At 38.3% G+C, this 21,501-nt stretch overlaps 2 protein-coding genes across 18 annotated transcripts in view; one reads left to right on the plus strand and one right to left on the minus strand.

Annotated features, from left to right (window-relative positions):
* nSyb (neuronal Synaptobrevin) overlaps positions 1 to 16,373 on the minus strand; it is a 74,798-nt gene extending 58,425 nt beyond the window's left edge. For 12 of the 15 annotated variants that reach the window (XR_011716389.1, XR_011716387.1, XR_011716390.1 and 9 more), the window contains exons 1-2: positions 16,253 to 16,373; positions 8,188 to 8,341 (exon numbers count right to left, since the gene is read on the minus strand). Coding sequence is in view for 11 of the 15 variants with exons in the window: in XM_071691094.1 (XP_071547195.1) it covers positions 8,188 to 8,341; positions 16,253 to 16,254 (156 nt within the window). In the remaining 4 variants the exon portion in view is untranslated. Of the gene's footprint in view, positions 1 to 8,187; positions 8,342 to 16,028; positions 16,215 to 16,252 lie in introns of those variants that run through there. The other 3 variants (XM_071691093.1, XM_071691099.1, XM_071691096.1) reach the window with 3 other exon arrangements.
* Positions 1 to 21,229, plus strand: part of RpL22 (Ribosomal protein L22) — a 112,476-nt gene extending 91,247 nt beyond the window's left edge. The window contains exons 1-4 of one of the 3 annotated variants that reach the window (XM_071691089.1): positions 16,791 to 16,898; positions 19,253 to 19,462; positions 20,379 to 20,500; positions 21,048 to 21,229. In XM_071691089.1, coding sequence (XP_071547190.1) covers positions 16,890 to 16,898; positions 19,253 to 19,462; positions 20,379 to 20,500; positions 21,048 to 21,201 — 495 coding nt within the window. In that variant the 5' untranslated portion in view covers positions 16,791 to 16,889 and the 3' untranslated portion in view covers positions 21,202 to 21,229. Of the gene's footprint in view, positions 1 to 16,790; positions 16,899 to 17,308; positions 17,331 to 19,252; positions 19,463 to 20,378; positions 20,501 to 21,047 lie in introns of those variants that run through there. The other 2 variants (XM_071691090.1, XM_071691088.1) reach the window with 2 other exon arrangements.
* The last annotated feature ends 272 nt before the right edge of the window (positions 21,230 to 21,501 follow it).

The following is a 21,501-nucleotide window of genomic DNA, read 5'->3' on the forward strand; positions in this document are numbered from 1 at the left end:
TTATGTCTATAAAATCTGTGAACTAAAGTTATATGTGTACGTAATGATATGTTAAGGACCTAAAATCTTATAACCTTAAACTGGAAAATAACTCAATTGGCTAATAATCTGCTACTCACATATGAGGTTGACGAGATTACATAGTGCCAGGAAACAGACGAAGAGTGGCCCATCCACTCATATACACATACATATATACATAAGCGTCCATACACACATACATACATATGCATATCAACATATACATACACAGATATATACACATTCATACCTGCTTGCCTTCATCCATTCCTGTAGCTACCCCACCACACAGGAAGTAGCATCCCTGCCCCTTCAGTGAGGTAGCACCAGGAAAAGACTAAAAAGGCCACATTCGTTCACATCCAGTCTCTAGCTGTCATGTGCAATGCATCCAAACCACAGCTCCCTTTCTATATCCAGGCACCACAGACCTTTCCATGCTTAACCCCAGATGCTTCACATGCCCTGGTTCAGTCCAATGACAGCATGTCGACCCCAGTACACCATATCATTCCGATTCACTCTATTCCTTGCAAGCCTTTCACCTTCCTGTATAATCAGGCCCGAGTTGCTCAAAATCTTTTTCACTCCATCGCTCCACCTCCAATTTGGTCTCATGCTTCTTCTTCCCTCCACCTCCGACACATATATCCTCTTTGTCAATCTTTCCTCACTCATTCTCTCCATACGTCCAAATCATTTCAACACACCCTCTTCTGCTTTCTCAACCACACACTTTTTATTACCACACGTCTCTCTTACCCTTTCATTACTTAATCAAACCACCTCACACCACATATTGTCTACAAGCATTTCATTTTAAGCACATTCACCCTCCTCTATACAACCCTATCTATAGCTCATGCCTCTCAACCATATACTGTTGTTTGGAATTACTATTCCTTCAAACATACCCGTATTTGTTCTCCGAGATAACATTCTCTCCATCACATTCTTCATCACTCCCAGAACCTTTGCCTGCTCCCCCATACAATTTAGGTGAAATTGTATTCAGTAGTTCATAACTTTTATCTGTGTACTTTTCCTATACATGTAGCATATGTTTCATAGAGACATTCTGCATCGTCTGGTGGAAATAAATCAGTTTTCAAATCCCAACACCGCAACAAATATAACAAGAAAATTTTTTCAATAATGAAATAGAGATGCCTGAATATGTGGTAAGAATGAAGTGGCAGCTTATTTGGCTCCTGAATTATTGAGTCAGTGATGTATTGGTGCACATAATATTATCCCTGGGGATAGGGGATTAAGAATACTTCCCACGTATTCCCTGCGTGTTGTAGAAGGCGACTAAAAGGGGAGGGAGTGGGGGGCTGGAAATCCTCCCCTCTCGTTTTTTTTTTTTTTTTTTAATTTTCCAAAAGAAGGAACAGAGGGGGCCAGGTGAGGATATTCCAAAAAAGGCCCAGTCCTCTGTTCTTAACGCTACCTCGCTAATGCGGGAAATGGCGAATAGTTTAAAAAAAAAGAAAAAAAAGATGCATAAAATTCCTTCATAACTTTATGAATTATTGGCACCTGATGAAGCAGATTCTCTCCATGAAACATACTGTATCACATGTATAGAAAAATTACAGGTTAAATTATATCATATGAACTACTGAATGGCAATTTCACCTACATAACTATCATAATGGACTAGTATGATTAATATATATATATATATATATATATATATATATATATATATATATATATATATATATATATAATCCCTGGGGATAGGGGAGAAAGAATACTTCCCACGTATTCCCTGCGTGTCGTAGAAGGTGACTAAAAGGTAAGGGAGCGGGGGGCTGGAAATCCTCCCCTCTCGTTTTTTTTCTTTTCCCCCAAAGAAGGAACAGAGAAGGGGGCCAGATGAGGATATTCCCTCAAAGGCCCAGTCCTCTGTTCTTAACGCTACCTCACTAACGCGGGAAATGGCGAATAGTTTGGTAAAGTGTGTGGAAGAAGAAAGTTAAGAGTAAATGTGAATAAGAGCAAGGTTATTAGGTACAGTAGGGTTGAGGGTCAAGTCAATTGGGAGGTGAGTTTGAATGGTGAAAAACTGGAGGAAGTGAAGTGTTTTAGATATCTGGGAGTGGATCTGTCAGCGGATGGAACCATGGAAGCGGAAGTGGATCATAGGGTGGGGGAGGGGGCGAAAATTTTGGGAGCCTTGAAAAATGTGTGGAAGTCGAGAACATTATCCCGGAAAGCAAAAATGGGTATGTTTGAAGGAATAGTAGTTCCAACAATGTTGTATGGTTGCGAGGCGTGGGCTATGGATAGAGTTGTGCGCAGGAGGATGGATGTACTGGAAATGAGATGTTTGAGGACAATGTGTGGTGTGAGGTGGTTTGATCGAGTAAGTAACGTAAGGGTAAGAGAGATGTGTGGAAATAAAAAGAGCGTGGTTGAGAGAGCAGAAGAGGGTGTTTTAAAATGGTTTGGGCACATGGAGAGAATGAGTGAGGAAAGATTGACCAAGAGGATATATGTGTCGGAGGTGGAGGGAACGAGGAGAAGAGGGAGACCAAATTGGAGGTGGAAAGATGGAGTGAAAAAGATTTTGTGTGATCGGGGCCTGAACATGCAGGAGGGTGAAAGGAGGGCAAGGAATAGAGTGAATTGGAGCGATGTGGTATACAGGGGTTGACGTGCTGTCAGTGGATTGAATCAAGGCATGTGAAGCGTCCGGGGTAAACCATGGAAAGCTGTGTAGGTATGTATATTTGTGTGTGGACGTGTGTATGTACATGTGTATGGGGGGGGTTGGGCCATTTCTTTCGTCTGTTTCCTTGCGCTACCTCGCAAACGCGGGAGACAGCGACAAAGTATAAAAAAAAAAAAAAAAAAAATATATATATATATATATATATTTTCTTTTCTTTCTTTTAAACTATTATCCCAGGGGATAGGGGAAAAAGAATACTTCCCATGTATTCCCTGCGTGTCGTAGAAGGCGACTAAAAGGGAAGGGAGCAGGGGGCTGGAAATCCTCCCCTCTCGTTTTCTTTTTTTTTTTATTTTCCAAAAGAAGGAACAGAGAAGGGGGCCAGGTGAGGATATTCCCTCAAAGGCCCATTCCTCTGTTCTTAACGCTACCTCGCTATCGCGGGAAATGGCGAATAGTGTGAAAGAAAGAAAATATATATATATATATATGTGTGTGTGTGTGTGTGTGTGTGTGGTTTCGGTGCATTATTACATGACAGCTAGAGACTGAGTGAGAACGAAAGTGGCCTTTGTTGTCTTTTCCTAGCACTACCTCGCGCACATTTGGGGGGAGGGTGTTGTTATTTCATGTGTGGCGGGATGGCGATGAGAATGAATAAAGGCAGACAGTATGAATTATGTACATGTGCATATGTATATGTCTGTGTGTGTATACATACGTATACATTGAGATGTATAGGTATGCATATTTGCGTGTGTGGATGTGTATGTATATACATGTGTATGTGGGTGGGTTGGGCCATTCCTTCGTCTATCTCTTTGCGCTACCTCGCTAACGTGGGAGACAGAGACAAAGCAAAATAAATATATATATATATATATATATATATATATATCTTTTATTATTTTGCCTTGTCACCGTCTCCCGCATTTGCGAGGTAGCACAAGGAAACAGATGAAAGAATGGCCCAACCCACCCACATACACATGCATATACATACACATCCACACACGCAAATATACATACCTATACATATCAACGTATGCATATATACACACACACAGACATATACATATATACATATGTGCATAATTCATAGTCTGCCTTTAATCATTCCCATCGCCACCTCGCCACACACACATTTATTTATCTGGTGGCTGATTCATGTGAGAAACTGCAGAAGCTGGTGACAGATTGGTAAAGTGTGTGAAAGAAGAAAGTTAAGAGTAAATGTGAATAAGAGCAAGGTTATTAGGTACAGTAGGGTTGAGAGTCAAGTCAATTGGGAGGTAAGTTGAATGGAGAAAAACTGGAGGAAGTAAAGTGTTTTAGATATCTGGGAGTGGATCTGGCAGCGGATGGAACCATGGAAGCAGAGGTGAATCATAGGGTGGGGGAGGGGGCGAAAATCCTGGGATCCTTGAAGAATGTTTGGAAGTCGAGAACATTATCTCGGAAAGCAAAAATGGGTATGTTTGAAGGAATAGTGGTTCCAACAATGTTGTATGGTTGCGAGGCATGGGCTATAGATAGAGTTATGCACAGGAGGGTGGATGTGCTGGAAATGAGATGTTTGAGGACAATATGTGGTGTGAGGTGGTTTGATCGAGTAGATCGAGTAAGTAATGTATGGGTAAGAGAGATGTGTTAAAATAATAAGAGCGTGGTTGAGAGAGCAGAAGAGGGTGTTTTGAAATGGTTTGGGCACATGGAGAGAATGAATGAGGAAAGATTGACCAAGAGGATACATGTGTCGGAGGTGGAGGGAACGAGGAGAAGTGGGAGACCAAATTGGAGGTGTAAAGATGGAGTGAAAAAGATTTTGAGTGATCGGGGCCTGAACATGCAGGAGGGTGAAAGGCAGGCAAGGGATATAGTAAATTGGATCGATGTGGTATACCAGGGTCGACGTGCTGTCAATGGATTGAATCAGGACATGTGAAGCGTTTGGGGTAAACCATGGAAAGTTCTGTGGGGCCTGGATGTGGAAAGGGAGCTGTGGTTTCAGGCATTATTGCATGACAGCTAGAGACTGAGTGTGAACGAATGGGGCCTTTGTTGTCTTTCCCTAGCGCTACCTCACACACATGAGGGGGGAGGGGGATGTTATTCCATGTGTGGCAAGGGGAATGAATAAAGGCAATGTGAATTGTGTGCATGTGTATATACGTATGTGTCTGTGTGTGTATATATATGTGTACATTGAGATGTATGGGTATGTATATTTGCGTGTGTGGACGTGTATGTATATACATGTGTATGGGGGTGGGTTGGGCCATTTCTTTCGTCTGTTCCTTGCGCTACCTCGCAAACGCGGGAGACAGCGACAAAGCAAAATAATAATAATAATAATGGTTCAGTCCATTGATGGCACGTCGACCCCTGTATACCACATCGTTCCAACTCACTCTATTCCTTGCATGCTTCTCAACTTCTTGTATGCTCAAGCCTCCATAACTCAAAATCTTTTTCATGGTCTGCTGATTCTCATTGTTCCCTTCAACCTCCAACACACATATCATCTCTGTCAACCTTTCCTCACTCATTCTGTCTATATGTCCAAACCATTTTAACACTTTTGCTCTCTCAACCACACTCTTTTTATTTCCACACATATATGAGAGATAACTACTTTATCAACCAACCCCTAGGGGTGGATGAACATCTGGGTTGACTGTGGACTAACCGCCACAATAAGGATTCGATCCTACGCATTCAACTTTGGGTGGCCCAAGAATATGTAATAGTCAGGAATGTTAACCATTACACCACAAAGTTTATGTAATAGTCAGGAATGCTAACCGTTAGACCACAGAGTATATGGACTTTTTCATTTTATGTCTTCTTATGCCAATATCTTTTCCAGCCACATATTCTTATCAGTGTGGATCTTGTAGGTAATAAAATTCACTGCACTATCATTGCAGTTTCTTGATGTCACAGTGTACTGTACAATAAAAAGTAGATCTTGCAATTAGATCAATTACCCTCTCCATCCCTCCAAAAGCCCTCCAAAATTCATAAATCCCTTTGCACAATTAGAACGAGAAGACAGCAGGAATTACAATATTACCCAGTTTAAAGCAAAAGTTTAACAACCATCAAGATATTTTAGCAAACAAACCCTTCACCAAGGCTGCAAACACATTTTCAAATACCAAAACACTTGAAAATGGCATTAATTATTTCTATTTTGCATGCTCTCACAAGCCTACCTGCATGGGCTTCAAGTTCTGACAGTTTCCCATCTCTGATCATCACGAGTTCCATGTTCTTACGCATTACTGAGGTCAGCTGTTCCACCACATAAGAAATCAGATCAAGCTTACTGTTTATGGTCAGAGCTAAGTGGCACTTGGAAACTAAGTTGCTGTAAGCAAACTTCCGCAGCAGTCATAAATGAAAAGGATTTCTTATACTGCTTTTCCTTTACAATATATAAAAAAATATCAGTGAAAAGGATTTCTTAAACTACTTTTCCTTTACAAAAAAATATCAGAAAAGTTGACACTCCAATCTTTACAAAAAGTTAACCAGAGAGACAACAAAATCCTTCTCATTTATTTAAAACCCAATTTAACATGTCAACACTAAGGACAACATATATACAAGGTCAGTCACTGCAAATTATCATTTGTAAATTAATTATAAATCAACAGTAACTGACCTTATCAAACACACACAAGAATCAAGATTAGTACATAGATAATACAATACTAAAACAGATGTCCTATTGGATTAAACATCATGTAACCAAGGCCATTGATGTCATGATCACAATGGTTCTAAACAAAGAACTTAAATGAACACTCTCTGGTTACCAAATAACAAACATCTACCTCACATTAAGCAACCCGAAACATATTAATCATGCTCCCTTCAATCTTTTTTGTGTTTGACTCAGTATCATATGTAAATAACTTAACTATTAATTTTCAAATGTAATTTTTGACAATAATAATCAAAACCCAAAAAATTCAGTAATTATGTACTACAATAGTACCAAAGCCACTTGCAGCTTCAATTTCAATTCATCATCTCAGTCAATCAATACTACATAGCACTGAAGTCTAAACGCCACTCTAATGCTCCTTAACTGCTAATGTACTATATCACTTTAAAGCAAAACTATAAACTCTGTGTGCAAGCAACAAAATACTCTCTCTCTCTCTCTCTCTCTCTCTCTCTTTAGTTAACAACTTCCAAGGTTAATATCCTGGGCACAGCGGTCAGCGCACAGCCAACCCAGCTGTTCCATAAACCCTTAGGGAATGGTTGATAAATAGATATTTGGCTTAAGCAGAGATAAGTGTACAGTATGTGTATGTATATATGTACACATATATACCTATATATATATTTTCATACTTGTCTGCAGTTTCCTGCATTAGCAAGGTAGCGCCAGCAACTTATGAAGTAGAGGCCTCATTAACTCATCACTTCTCTTGTTGTCATATGTAATGACCCGTATTGGTTCAGTCAACCAACAGTACATCACCCTCTTTATACTACACTGCTCCAATTCACTGTATCCAATGCATGCCTTTCACTGTCCTGCATGATCAAGTATATTCCTATGAGTCCATGGGGAAAATGAAACGTGATAAGTTCCCAAGTGCACCTTCGTGTAATAGTCACATCATCAGTTGTACATCAACTGACTGTTATATTTCTCTCTTGTGTCTCCCCGATGATGTGATTATTACATGAAAGTGCACTTGGGAACTTATCGTGTTTCATTTTCCCTCTGGACTCATAGGAATGTATATATATATATATATATATATATATATATATATATATATATATATATATATATATATATATATATAATTTACACATAAGTGTATCACTTACTAGATGACCATGAATAAGGCATTCAGTTGCCCATGCCATATAAGCAGTGTGCCATAAGAAAAAATAAACTGCATATCAAAAATATTTTACATTTCTAAACATTCATCTGGCCCTCACATTTAAATATATCAAATATTTACATATACATCAAATTCCAATCAAATTTTCCTTCACATCCTTCAGACACTCATACTCATTACCAACATTTCCATCATTACTACTTTTTAGCTTTTTCATTTTATTTTCACAAATCATCTTTCTACATACAATAAAGTAGTCTTGCAAAGCACGGTTACATGAATTGATCTGGGTTACAACAGATTTCTATTCAACATAAAATTCAACATGCCCTAAGTTAACACTTTTCAACTCTACATCTATTAATGCATTCACAATATTTCTACCTTAATGAAGCCCTCAGAAACAATCAGCCTTTAAGATTACTTATCACTAGATTATCTTTTCAATCTTCTAGTCTTCTATGTAATGTTTGCATATTACCCTGTACTCTCTTATGCCCTTACAATCTCATTTGCACTATTCAAATATTCAAAGAAACTTACTCTATTAGAACTCCTTACACCTTTCCAGTTGTACTTCCTAACCAAGTGCTACCCTCATACCTCATCAACTTGCGCTTGAGTCTGTTGCATTCGTTTCTGTGCTGCCACCTGCTGTGGTCCACGGGGTCCCCCCACAATTTCGCCATTTTCACCCGTGGGAGGGTCGCCCCCAGGAGCAGCACCCCCTGCAGCTGCCGCACCACCCTCAGCTGACCTGTAAGCCAGCAAAATAATTACTAACATGTACACAATAATTTGGTCAAAGGAAGACAGTATATCTTAGACTTGCTATACAATTAATGAATGACTATTTATAATGTACAGAACATTAAGGATGCAAACAATGCATATAATGATAAACTGAAAATGTGAAGAAAAAAATTTAAATAGCTACTACTATAATTACAAGTTCTACTTTACAAGGTTACTGTCGTATAAAGGAACAAACAAAAGCAAAGTGCATAACAGTATCATCAGCTAAAAAAGTGACATTCCCTGGATATAAAAGCAATCTACAATTTGACTAACAACTGATGAAGCTTTGTACTTCATTTTAAAACTCCATTTTGACACAGGGCTAAGGCATTCTCAAATCCCTCCAATCCTAAGAAATTCATAAACTAAATCAACTGAATCATCCTGAATTCACTTATATCCCAAAACAATCATTGCTGCTAAACAGAAAAAATATACACATTCAAAAATTACACTTGAGTTACACCTAATATCTGCACAGTTTACCAACAAATACAATGAGTTAAGCATATTAGTAAACACACATACAGCCATGTTGGGCATTTCCTTATTTCTGAATCTGAAATCAATTCAGGCTGGAAGCTACCATGAACATGATACTAAAGGAGCAATCAGAATGATACATGCAGCAATAAAACATGCATGTCTCAGTGATGGTCAAGTACTGATAATGGGGGTATTCTATTATAAATATAAAGACAAGAGGAACTTGGATTCTCATGGAGATTGATAACCGTGGAGACACGTTCTTAGAGTGGGTAAAGAAATCTTTCAATTACATGTCAATGAACATACTGAGTGGAACCAATACACTATTAGATCTTCACTATACATAGTTCCATGGAAATGATTAATATTGTACATGATACACCAACAAAAAAAAATGATCATGTAACATCCCAGTTACATTATGTGGTAAAGAGGATGCAAAATGGCAGAAATGGGACTAGACCTAAAGACAATATAATAGTGGAAGCCATAAAGAACTCAATTTCCACAAAATAAACAGTAGAAAGGAACGGAATTGTGGTTGAAAGTTCTGTGAAATATACAATGAATGAAAACAAACATAGGTACCTCAAGCCCTAAATAATGATGGAAGAAAGAGACAGCAGGAGTTGTGGATCAAAATGTGCTGTGAAGAAGGTGCAGGCAATGCTCCAGCCACCCATCATTTATAAGGCATAAGAAAGCAAGAAACATGTATATGGGGATAAAAAAGGGGGAACAATGGAAGAACATGGTGGTCAAGGCAGGGAATAATCCAAAACTTTCCCATAAATCCCTCCGGAGTAATTTGTTAGTAAAAGAACAGCTAATAGTTGTACAGGATAATGCAAAAGATATGCATGAAAATTCAAAATTTCAAAAGCTGTTTCATAGCTTAATACACTGCAGCCCCAACACCAGAGATGGAATGGAAGAAAGTATTGAAAAGCATAAATATATCTAAAGAACACAAACAGAACACAACAGGGTCGTGATCCACATAAGGTTCACAGTCCTGATGAAACATCTCCATGTTGATGATATGTGCAAATAAACTCTACAAAAAACTTGAAATGTTCAAGGTGTTGCAGGAAAATGGTAAAGTGTCAAGGGAGTGGAGGAAAGCAAACATACCCTTCTATAAGAAAGGAGATGAAGAGAAGGCAGTAAAACAGGGACTGATTTCTCTGATAAGTGTCCTTTGTAAGGTACAAGAAAAGATAACTGAACAAATGGATGACTTTATGCAGTGAAAAAACCAACTGCACAAGAGGAAGCAATTTTAGGGAAAGGAGGTCGTGCCTAGCAAACTTCTTTTATTTCTTAAGAAAGTGTGTGCACCATTTTACAAACTGTAAGCTGGTAACAAAGCTGGATCTTCAAGCAGGATTAAGGAGAGGACTCCTTTGATGTAGAGCTAATCTTAGTGGAACTGAAAGGACACTTCTCAGGAGAGCTTTCCAGAAATAGGTTGAGGTCACCACTGACATGCCTCAAGGGTCTGTTTTGAGACCATTACTGTTCTTGATCTTTCTAAAAAAAAAAAAAAATTACCACGACTGGACAGGTTTACAAATGATGTGAAGGTCTTAAGGGAAACAAGAAGTACAGCGCATTGCATTGACCTGCAAGAAGACCGACACTAAGTCCCAAATTAGTCCAATGCATGGTTGTGATTTAACCCATGTAAATGTAATAATGATGGGTAAAAATGAAAGAATGCCTCCCTATGCATATTATTAGCAGGATATAACCTTCAGGAGTCAGTATGTAAAAGAAACTTGGGAGCTGACATCATCCCTAACCTTTCCCAAAAATCCCATCTTACGAAAATACGTAGTTAAGATCAACTGTCCACATGCAAATATCAAAAATGCATTTAAGTTCATGATAAGGCAATATTCGATGAGATGTTCATGTTCTACATAAGGTTAAAACTAGATTATGTCTCTAAAGTTTGGTCATCACACCTAAAGGGAAAGATTGAAAAGATCCAGAGAAAGGCAACAAAGATATCAGAATTAAGACAGCAGAGTTACAGAGAAAGGCTGAAGGCCTTAAATTTCACACCATGGAAGGTAACAGAGCAAAGAGCAACAATCAGAACCTTCAGATTTTAAACCAGAGATAATATTTGCAATTACCTATTCATATAGCAAGGGAGAAGGAGAAGAGTTTACACTCATGGAGCCCTGTCTCCTGAACTTTCTAAGCTATCATGTAGTTAAACCTTTGTAAACTGCCACCATTCACTCTCTCCTTGGTTAGTTTATTCCAACCATCCACCATCTTAAGAACATACCAGTACTTCTTAACATCCAGCTTTTTGTTGTGGCTTCTGGTTACTCTGATGATGCATCTTTGGAAGAAATATTCCCAGTTAATATCACCCAGCTGATTTAGAAAACTGAAGGCTGTTATCACATCCCCTTTCTTTAGCCTTTCCTCCATGGTGGACAGCTTTGTAGCCCTCACCCTCTTATTGCAGCTTATTTCTCTTAATTCAAGTAACCATCGTTGGTGCTCTTCTATGTGCACCTCTTAATCACATCTTTGTGCTTAAGTATGGAGACCAGACTTGAGGCATAATCCAGTTTTGGTCTAATATATGTATGTAGTGTATAATTCTATAAATGCATCCTCATCCAAATATTAAAATGCATTTCTTATTTTTGCCAGCAGTTTGCCTCCCACAATCCTTCTGAGTATCACAGGCCACACATTAGACACAATGTCGACTCTAGGTCTCTTTCACACAGAGATTCCTTTAATTCATTTCCTGCTAGGTAATAATCACATTGAGGCCTTCTTTTACCCTGTCCCATCATCATCACCTTGCACTTACTTGGACTGAATCTCACCATCCATTTATCATACCAACACTGTTTCTTTAGGTGTCCTTAGGTTGATGCAATAATCATTTCTCTCATGATCTTGGCATCGCCCGCAAATATATTTAGATATGATTTGCGTCCAATGCACAAGTCATGTATATACACAAAGTTATAATACAGGCAATTAACAGTTATTTGAGAGATGAAGAGACCAACCACTGGACCTTAAGAAACTCATCTAAAAAGATATGTAGAAATACTTTTACAGTATAAGAGTGGTGGATGAATGGAATAAACCAAATTAAAAAAAACAGAAAATGTGGACAGCACACGGACATTTAAAAAGTTTTACAATTTTAGAAAAGGTTCAAAAGATGGGACTCAAGTGTAAATCTCCCTTCCCATACATTACAAAACGTCAATTACACACATACAAGAAGGGGCAACTAAGTGTAAAACTCTCCCCATAACACAAATAGTAATCACACACACACACCAAAAACTTGACAACAAAATAAGGGTACTGGGAGATGCTGTCACCTCATGAAAGCATAATTCAGGCAAGGCAGGGAATGACAAGCAAGAGTTTATAGCTAATCCCAACACTGAAGAAACAACAAAGCCAAGAAAATGGAGACTAAGAATGATAAAGTAAACAGCCAGATAATGGGTAAGTCTGAGACTGAAGAACATAGGTATGACAAAAAAATTAACCACCTCAACGAATGTATATTCATCCTCAACAAGAACATCTTCAATTCATTCTCTACGAACACATCTTCACCCTCAACAAATGGATCTTCACTTCACCCTCAATAAACATATTCTCACTTCACCTTTGAAAGATGCATCTTCGCCCTTGACAACTGCATCTTCACTTCACCATCCATGAACATATGTCCACCATGCTCTTAACAAACACATCCTCACTTCACCCTCAATGAATAAATCTCCACTTCACCCTTGACAAAAGCATCTCCACCGATGACACACACATCTCCACATCACCCCTGACAAACGCATCTCCACTTCACCATTGACAAATGCATTTCCACTTCATCCTTGACAAATACACCACTTCACCCTTGAAAAACACACCTCCACTTCACCCTTGACAAAAGCATCTCTATTTCACCCGTGACAAATGCATCTCTATTTCACTCGTGACAAATGCATCTCCATTTCACCCTTGACAAATGCATCTCCACTTCACCCTTAATAAACACATACTCATGTTACCCTAGACATACACATCACTTTACCCTAAACAAATGTATCTTCACCTCAACAAAAGCACCTTCATCCTCAAGAAACACATCTTCAGTAAACCATAAATAAAGCCAAATCTGCTTTATCTTTGACAAACTCATATTCACTTCAACACACTCTTCACAGCAAAGGACCTTACCCTGACCCTTATGGGGCAAGTCAAAGGCTAGGAACAGGGTGTCAAATGTTGGAAAGAAAAAGAAAAATAAGCTAATATTCCTGAATGAAAGCAATGTATCCTTTCCAACAAAGAAATCTTAACTTTACCAGAAACAAACCATTCTTCACTATACCCCTGACACTTTACACTTGATAAACAAACCATCACTATATCCTCAATACACCTAAATTCGCTTCATACTCGACGAACATACCAAACACACTGCTACGACCTTGATAGTGACCTGACTCTTCCAAGGTAGGTCAAAGGCCAAGATTAAGGTATTTGTTAAAAAGAAATAAAGAATTGAAGTGCCAACATTCAAATGAATGCAGTGTCTCCCTATATCAGTCACAATCGTTTCACTAAGGAGAAACCAAAATCTTCACTACACCACACCCTCAATAAACCTAATTCTGCTTCTAGGGCCTTTTACCAGACACTTATTGACTAGGTAAATGGCCATCTTCAATACACCCTTGATATCCTTGGTATTTTGGTCAAAGACCATCTTCACTACTTTCTCAGTACAAATGACCTTCAGATCAAAGGCTAATAACTGTGCTGTTATTTAATTCAGTTTTAGTCATTATGAAATTACCATATTTTGAATCTAGTTCAAATGTACTTTTGTTCTCTAATTGTTATTTTTCTCTAAATTTTGCCACCAATCATTTTGAATGACATGATAACCATACTGAAAAAGTTCTTCTAAATACTCTGTGCTATCTAGCCATCTATATTTCTGACCTACCATTTCCTCAAGGAACTCCCATCAAGGGGGTGGCCATACATGCCCATACATGTCTCCCTCACTTACACCAATCAATAAATTCTTCCAACATTTCCCTCCCTTCAACTCTTACATTCTATTTTTCCATGTCAAAGGTAATCTTCCTCCCACACCAGTCCCTTCAATTTTACTATCATATATCTTTGTGCTATACTCATGAAATATTCATACATGTACAATGTACAAGTATTTTGCCAAATATACCCAAAGCCAATGCCCATCTCTACAATATTTTCAACTTCACAACACCCTTGGCCTTTGACCTAACCCAACCCATAAGGGCCTGTTCACAGGTCAGGTTCAAGTTCTCTACTGACCCTTTCAGGTCAGTTCAAATGCACCTTCACTACACCCTGAACACCACTGGCCTGACCTGAAACAAAAGGGTCAAAAAAACCTTTACTACATTCTTGACAACTATAAGAGTTAGGTCAAAAGCATCTTTACATCATCTTCACTAAACCCTTGACACAACTGGTCTTTGACATAAACCTTCAATAGGCTACTCACACACATCTGCATTTCACCCTAAATACCACCGACATCTTCATGGTACACTTAACATAAATGGCCTTTGCCCTGAACCCTATGGATCATATCCAAGAACATGGTCACAATACTCAACAGGAAAGAAAAATATGAAAAACTGATCAAAAATACATTCATCTTAATATGAAGGTGGAAGACAAATGCGACTAGATTCTGCCTCCCATGTTAAAAGTAAAAGATTGAGGAATATATCTAAATTAAAACTCAAAAGTTATATTTCACTTGGAATGTGAAAATCTTTTTTTCATCAAATATTTTCTTACAACAGCACAAACACAAGGCTTAAAAGAAAAAAGTAAAACTCAAAAGAAAGATCACCTGTAATGGGGACGAGTAAAATGCAGAGTAAGGTTCAAATCAGGATAAAGAATGCAGATTTAACAGAAAAATCCACGGTAAGAGGAAATCATTTGAAAGAGCTATGGATGAAAGTCCCAGACTTATGATCAGAATGTACGAATGACAGGAAGTAAGTCAAAATTATACAGACTAGTTAAGCCAAGGGCACAAAGAGGAAGCAGACCATGTTAGATATGGACACATGCAATGAGAGAATCAAATAAAGCTATTTCTTGATTAGCGGTATGATTTGGAATCAAACACAAAAGAATTTTGCATACAGAGGTGGTGTGAATGGAGAATCTTCCCCTGGAATGAACTCAGAGCAGTACAAAATATGAATAACTTACAGAGTGTAGAAATTAATGTTTCACCTTAACTCACTGAGCATGGGATGGGGTGAAGACCATAAGCACCAGATCAACCCAATGAAAATGGAAGCAATACTAATTATGGAAAAGACATCACATGCACTAATGTATGAAAGAGCATTAATGAATAAATGGCAACAGTTCTGCTCAAAGAATAAATGCACATCTTGCATACGACGGGAAACATGAAGATTACTCATTCCCATACAAATTAATCAAATTTCATCTCAAACAGGAAAATGGACAAGAGAACTGGGATACATTTTCTAGGCAGAGTACCTGGTACATGAAATTGATGTATAGCTAAAGACACAGATTACTACATAAGGAATGCTTTTTCCCTTTTGTAACCAATATAAAAGAACTTTCTCCTAGAGTTCAGTCTCATACATGGAAAAAATCTATGTTGAGTCAATGATCAACCTGATTGCATAACTAATCTATTATCATGTTGTATTACTGCATTCAATTCTTTAAACATTGAGTACTACAGACACACACACACACACACACACTGCAACCACTTGACAGACTGAACCCAAATTTCAATTAATCTGGGAAATGAATGAGAAATTACACATATCTTGATGTGATGGCTTGACAATCAGCTATTGACGTGTATACATTTACAAGCATTGCAAATTACGTTCGCCCATCATCTTGACCCCACCCATATTGACTGGTGACCCAAGATAAATGAAGTGATCTTCTCCACTACTAATGCCACCAGTCACGCCTACACGTACTCCATCCTTATTATTACAGCTTCCATCTTCTCTCCTTCAGTCTCTACCCGTTACAACATATCACAGGTTACACTAGACACTCGACATCAGCCTTACATGTCTCGTCTTCAGTTGGTGAGCGACAGAGAAGGTCAAATGCGGCTCAAGTTGACAGTTGTTTCGTCTCCAAGTCCAGCCGATCGATGCCACTCCCGACACCCCCACAAATATTCACAGATTTTCCACCGCAACCAAACCAGTATTCACCACTCTCTACACCCGCTGCATCCACCAACCCTTCATGAAGGAGGGCAATACACCAAACTGCGGCGTTTACTTACATTTCCTGTGAAAGGGAGCCCAAAATTAAATGATACACAAACAAAAATGGCAGCAGCTGGTAAGATAGGTGTGCGCACTCGCCAGCCTCGGACCTCCTGATTGGCCAGCCTTCTTGCGACTTGTCAATACCATATATTTGAGTACATTTTGACCATTATTGCACTCATTAAATTGTTATTAAATATCAATTATGTAGGAAGATACATATTTAAGGAAATTAAAGTCAATTATCTATTGTTACTTGGAGAACTAAAAATATACTAAATTTCATTAATTACGCTCGTTTACTCTAGTTGTAATTATAGTTAAGTTTCTATTCAGACCAAAATATTAGCTTATATCTATACATATGATATGTGGAAAATAATCATCCATCTCTTCTTAGATCGTAAGAATAATGATACAACTTCACTGTATCATGACTCGTCGATATATAAACTCTAAATCAATAATTTAAGTATTTGATATCAATATGATTATCATATATTAATTATCGTTGACAATATGTAAAAGAAATTCTCACATTAACGAAAATCGGCTTCAATAGGAATTTGGTGTGGATGTTCGTGTGGTTGGGAGTGGCTGGGATTAGCCACGCTCGCCGTTTCTCTGACCTTTCCCAACACATGAGCCAGCATGACGGTGGTAAGTGATGGTTCTCTTATCCATTTTCCACTCTAGGCTAGTTATTTGATATTAATTAGGCTAGACTATGTTTAAATAGAAACATAGCTTCCTTATGAATCTTTTTTTTAAGGTAACATTTATAAAGGTGTTATTTTTGTGCGGCTAAAGTTACAATACCGCGTGGTGCACTGGACTTGGGGAACTCGTATATCATAACGAAGGTTGATGCAGTAATTCGTGTAATCGAATATTGTATCATTTTACAGATCGATGTTTTGTTGTTTATGTTATATTGTGTTTGTGCTGAGCCTGATAGCCCCGGTGGCAGCCTGGAGGAGGCAAGATGGTTAGGGTCACAGTGAGGGGTACTTGTAAGATTTCCGTGTGGCACCACAGACCACACTTAATGGTTGTTAGTGCCTTCCCACAGCCGGCAGCACCAGAGGAATGGTTGGTATTTGTGTTATAGTTAAGCATTAGAGTACGAATTATGAAAATTGTCCTATGGTCGATTGATTTTGAAATATGTAATTTGCAGGAAGTAGTCAGTTGTTAGATCAGAAGGAAGTCTTCGAGTTAATGATTTCGAAATTAACGAAGGCAAAGGTTTTCAACGTTTATTTAGAAAATACAACTTATTTCTCAAATCCAGTTCGATTGCTAAGAGGGGAAAACGTTTTTCAACATATTGAAATTAAATTTAAAGATATTCTATAAGACTGAATGGTCAGAAACAATACAGCAGGCCCAAAAAAGTTGACACAGGAGGTAAAAGATGAGGTAAACCATTTTTTGGCTTTTTTTTTTCAATGTCATTTGCTTCCAGAAATGGTTGGAGGAATGCAGTTTCCCAGTATAACACGTCCAAAAAAAGATGTAAATCACAGCCCAGGTTTTATTCTCCAATTATCTTGACATCTGTAATTGCTTAAATAATGGAAACCATTATTTCGGGGTAAAATTTTAAACCATTTAGAGGACCACCTCATAAATTCTTAGCTTGGTTTTCAGCAAAATCACTCGACGAACCTGCCAGATTTCTTTACGAAAGTAAAGTAGTTAGTAATCTATTTTAGATCTTTTAAAAACATTCAGTAAAGTTCATCAAAGCTTACTAACAAAACTTGTATCATAGTATAGATGGGGATGTATTTTTATGGTTAGGGTTTTTGGCCGACTGTAAACAAGAGTTTAAATAGTAGTGATCAAGAGGTCAAGCCCCAGAATGGGTAAACGTTTGGAGTTTTGGGACCTGTTCTCTTTCTCTTGTATATTAATGTCTGTAGCTTCAAGACTGTGGACTAAGCTAGCAGGTGGCAAATGATATTTAATGTATAGTACAAAGTTCTACATATTGGTAGTAAAAATGAAAAGGTAAGCTACAATATAAATTCTGTTGAGCTACAAATAGTGTCTGGTTTACCCCAGACGCTTCACATGCCCTGGTCCAGTCCATTGACAGCACAACCCATTTATACCACATCGTTCCAATTCTCTCCATTCCTAACACACCTCTCACCCTCCTGTATGTTCAGGCCCCAGAATTGTTCAAAATCTTTTTCACTCCATCCTTCCACCCACAATTTGGTCCCTTGCTTCTCATTCAACTCTTGACACATGTATATCCCCTTTGTAAATCTTTCCTGGTTCATTCTCACCATGTGTCCAAACCATTTCAGCACACCCTCTTCTGCTCTCTCAACCACACTCTTTATTTTCCACACCTCTCTTACCCTTTCGTTAATCAAACCACCTCACACCACATATTGTCCCCAGACATGTCATTTCCAACGCATCCACCCTCCTCTGTACAACCCTGTCTATAGCCCATGCCTTGCAATCATGTAACATTGTTGGAACTATTACTTCAAACTAACCTAGCCTTACATTGTAAGTAAGGTGGTATTGTTAAGGCTTGTGAAGACTAGGAAAAGTGTAAGGTTAATGTAAAAGTAGGTGAAATGCTTGAAAAAATTAAAACTTTCTCGAGCACAGATTTATTGTAATTTACTTTTTCCAGTGCCGTAACAATAGATTTTGACTTCATATACTTGGCTTTGCAGTGCATGAGCCAAGTATCTGCATTTTAATTTGTGTAGATTTTACACCACTTTTTAAAAAGGTGGAATGGGTTTCACGTGAGATTAGTAACACGGACAGGGAGCACACTGCCCTGGCCAGGCGTTGGTGCTACTTTTTATAAGTGTTATTTTCCAGGCTCCGTAATCACACAATTTGAAATGATGCTTTATCCCTATACTGAGTCATTGGCATTGCAGACAAGCTCATCACCCACAAGACTGATCATTAATTCCATATACTCCAAATTTTTGTTGATCGAGCTATTTTAACTTAGGGTTTTACACTCGCAGGCTAAGCCTCCAGCAAAACGGCCTGTGGCTAAGGCTACAAGTTCAAAGAAGCCACAGGTCCAAGCAAAGAAAGTACATGCAACAAAGGGGGGTAAGGCTGGCAAGGTTGGCAAGGCTGGCAAGGGACGCCGTGGCAAGAAGTTACAGCTCAAGTTCCACATTGACTGTAGACAGCCTGTTGAAGATGGCATCATGAATGCTGCTGACTTTGTAAGTATTAAACCTGTCTTATTAATGAAGTTCCAAAGAGTACCTTTAATGTCATAGTTCCCGTCAGAGTATATTCCTTTAATTTTTTTCCACACCATATATAGTTATTTTTGTAAGTTATTTGGTTTACGTAATGTACCTGAAAAGGAAATTTTATTGAATATCCTTTGTTGGGAAAGAGAGAGTAACCTTTAACTTTTAGGCAGGTTCAGATGATTGCTTTATTCTTGAAAGTTGGAAGGTATCTGCATTTTTATAACATTGACAAATCTTTTACTTTACAGTAAGACTTAGATTTCCTTATTCTCCCCTCTTTCATGATTCTCTAAAAAGAAAAAAAATATCAAATAATTGTGGTTGTTCCATTTCACTGTAGTGTGGGTGGCAAAAGTAATGTGATTTCTTGCATCTTCATCCCTTTCAAGCTCAGCAATTTAAGTCCATTTCCTTGATTGCCTTGTGGCTTACCCTGATCGGTTTGTCATCTCTCTCCTGTTGTGTATAAAGTGTTGACATTATTAGATTTCCATTATTTTAGTTCTGTACCAACAAGCTGTTGGTAGATAAGAATAGATTTAAACATTTCATTTTGGCATTTATTGTAATGATTAGCATGTTCTGGAATGTTCTAGCTTTGGACTATTCCACCTGTATCATGTTACTATTTGTCAATTTCTGAAGCTGTTTGGCTTGAAAAAATTGACAAATATCATCCTATCTTAGGTTTTGCAAAGAAGTAAAATGCTTTAAGCAGTAACAATTCACGAAGTAAGCTTTGTTGTCTGTCCTGGTTATTACATTTGTGTATCTTGCATGTGGACTGGTATTAATGAACTATCAGTTAGGGTGACCTTCCCTAGCTGGGTGCTAGTAGGGCCAACTTCCCTACAGTACTGCATCTGGATCATCCTTGCAGGAAACGTTCCTGCAGCAGCGCATCAAGGTCAACGGCAAGACTAAAAACTTTACCAACCAGGTTTCCTTGGAGCGAAACAAGCATAAGATTACTCTAAATGCCGACATTGCTTTCTCCAAAAGGTATGATATAAATATCAAGTGATTATATTTTACATATGTAAGCATTTGTACCAAAGTTCTGTTGTGGAGATTGAGATATATGTTGAATATCTTTGGTATGCAGGAGGGTGAAAGGCATGCAAGGAATAGAGTGAATTGGAGCGATGTGGTGTACTGGGGTCTAGGTGCTGTCAATGGATTGAACCAGGGCATGTGAAGCATCTGGGTAAACCATGGAAAGTTCTGTGGGGCCTAGATGTGGAAAGGCCATTCTTTCGTCTGTTTCCTTGCACTTCCTCGCTAACGCGGGAGACAGCAACAAAGTATAATAATAATCATCTTTGGTATATCACACTTTGTTAAAAGCTGTTTCATTCTAGTATTTTGAAATAGCTGTGTTAGTAACACGTTAGCAAAAGTGAAAATGCCATTTTTTATAAGTTATGTAAGTTGGCCTTTACGATCCAAAGGTGCTTAAGCTCTAGGTGGATTTGATATAAGTACCTGATACAAATACTTGTATTGTTGCTCTCCTGTGTATGTCTTTCATGCCTAATGTTTTTTACAGATACCTGAAGTACCTTACTAAAAAGTACCTGAAGAAGAATAACCTCCGCGATTGGCTTAGAGTGGTGGCCCCACCCACTGCCAAGGACACTTATGAGCTTCGGTACTTCCAGATCAACAATGAGGAAGATGATGATGATGATGGTGATGATTGATTTACAGCTCAATAAAGATGTGATCTGTGGAGGCCTTTGATTCATTCCCATGACTGATATAGGTAGATGCTTATGCAGTTTTTGCTCGGCTCAGCTGTCATTAAGACTGCAACCGTTACCACACCTCAGTCTTACATTTACAAATAATGCGCCTTGCACCAAATGGCTTCACCTGTCGCACCTTTATGTTCTCACAATCACTTGCAGACATTTCCTTTAGATACCTCACTGAAGAGGGGGAGGTAGTGCTAGAAATGGATGAAGGCAAGTTTATGCCTGTATATGTCTGTGTTATGTATA

The sequence above is a fragment of the Panulirus ornatus genome, chromosome 50, assembly GCF_036320965.1.
Source record: "Panulirus ornatus isolate Po-2019 chromosome 50, ASM3632096v1, whole genome shotgun sequence".
Taxonomy (NCBI): Eukaryota; Metazoa; Arthropoda; class Malacostraca; order Decapoda; family Palinuridae; genus Panulirus; species Panulirus ornatus.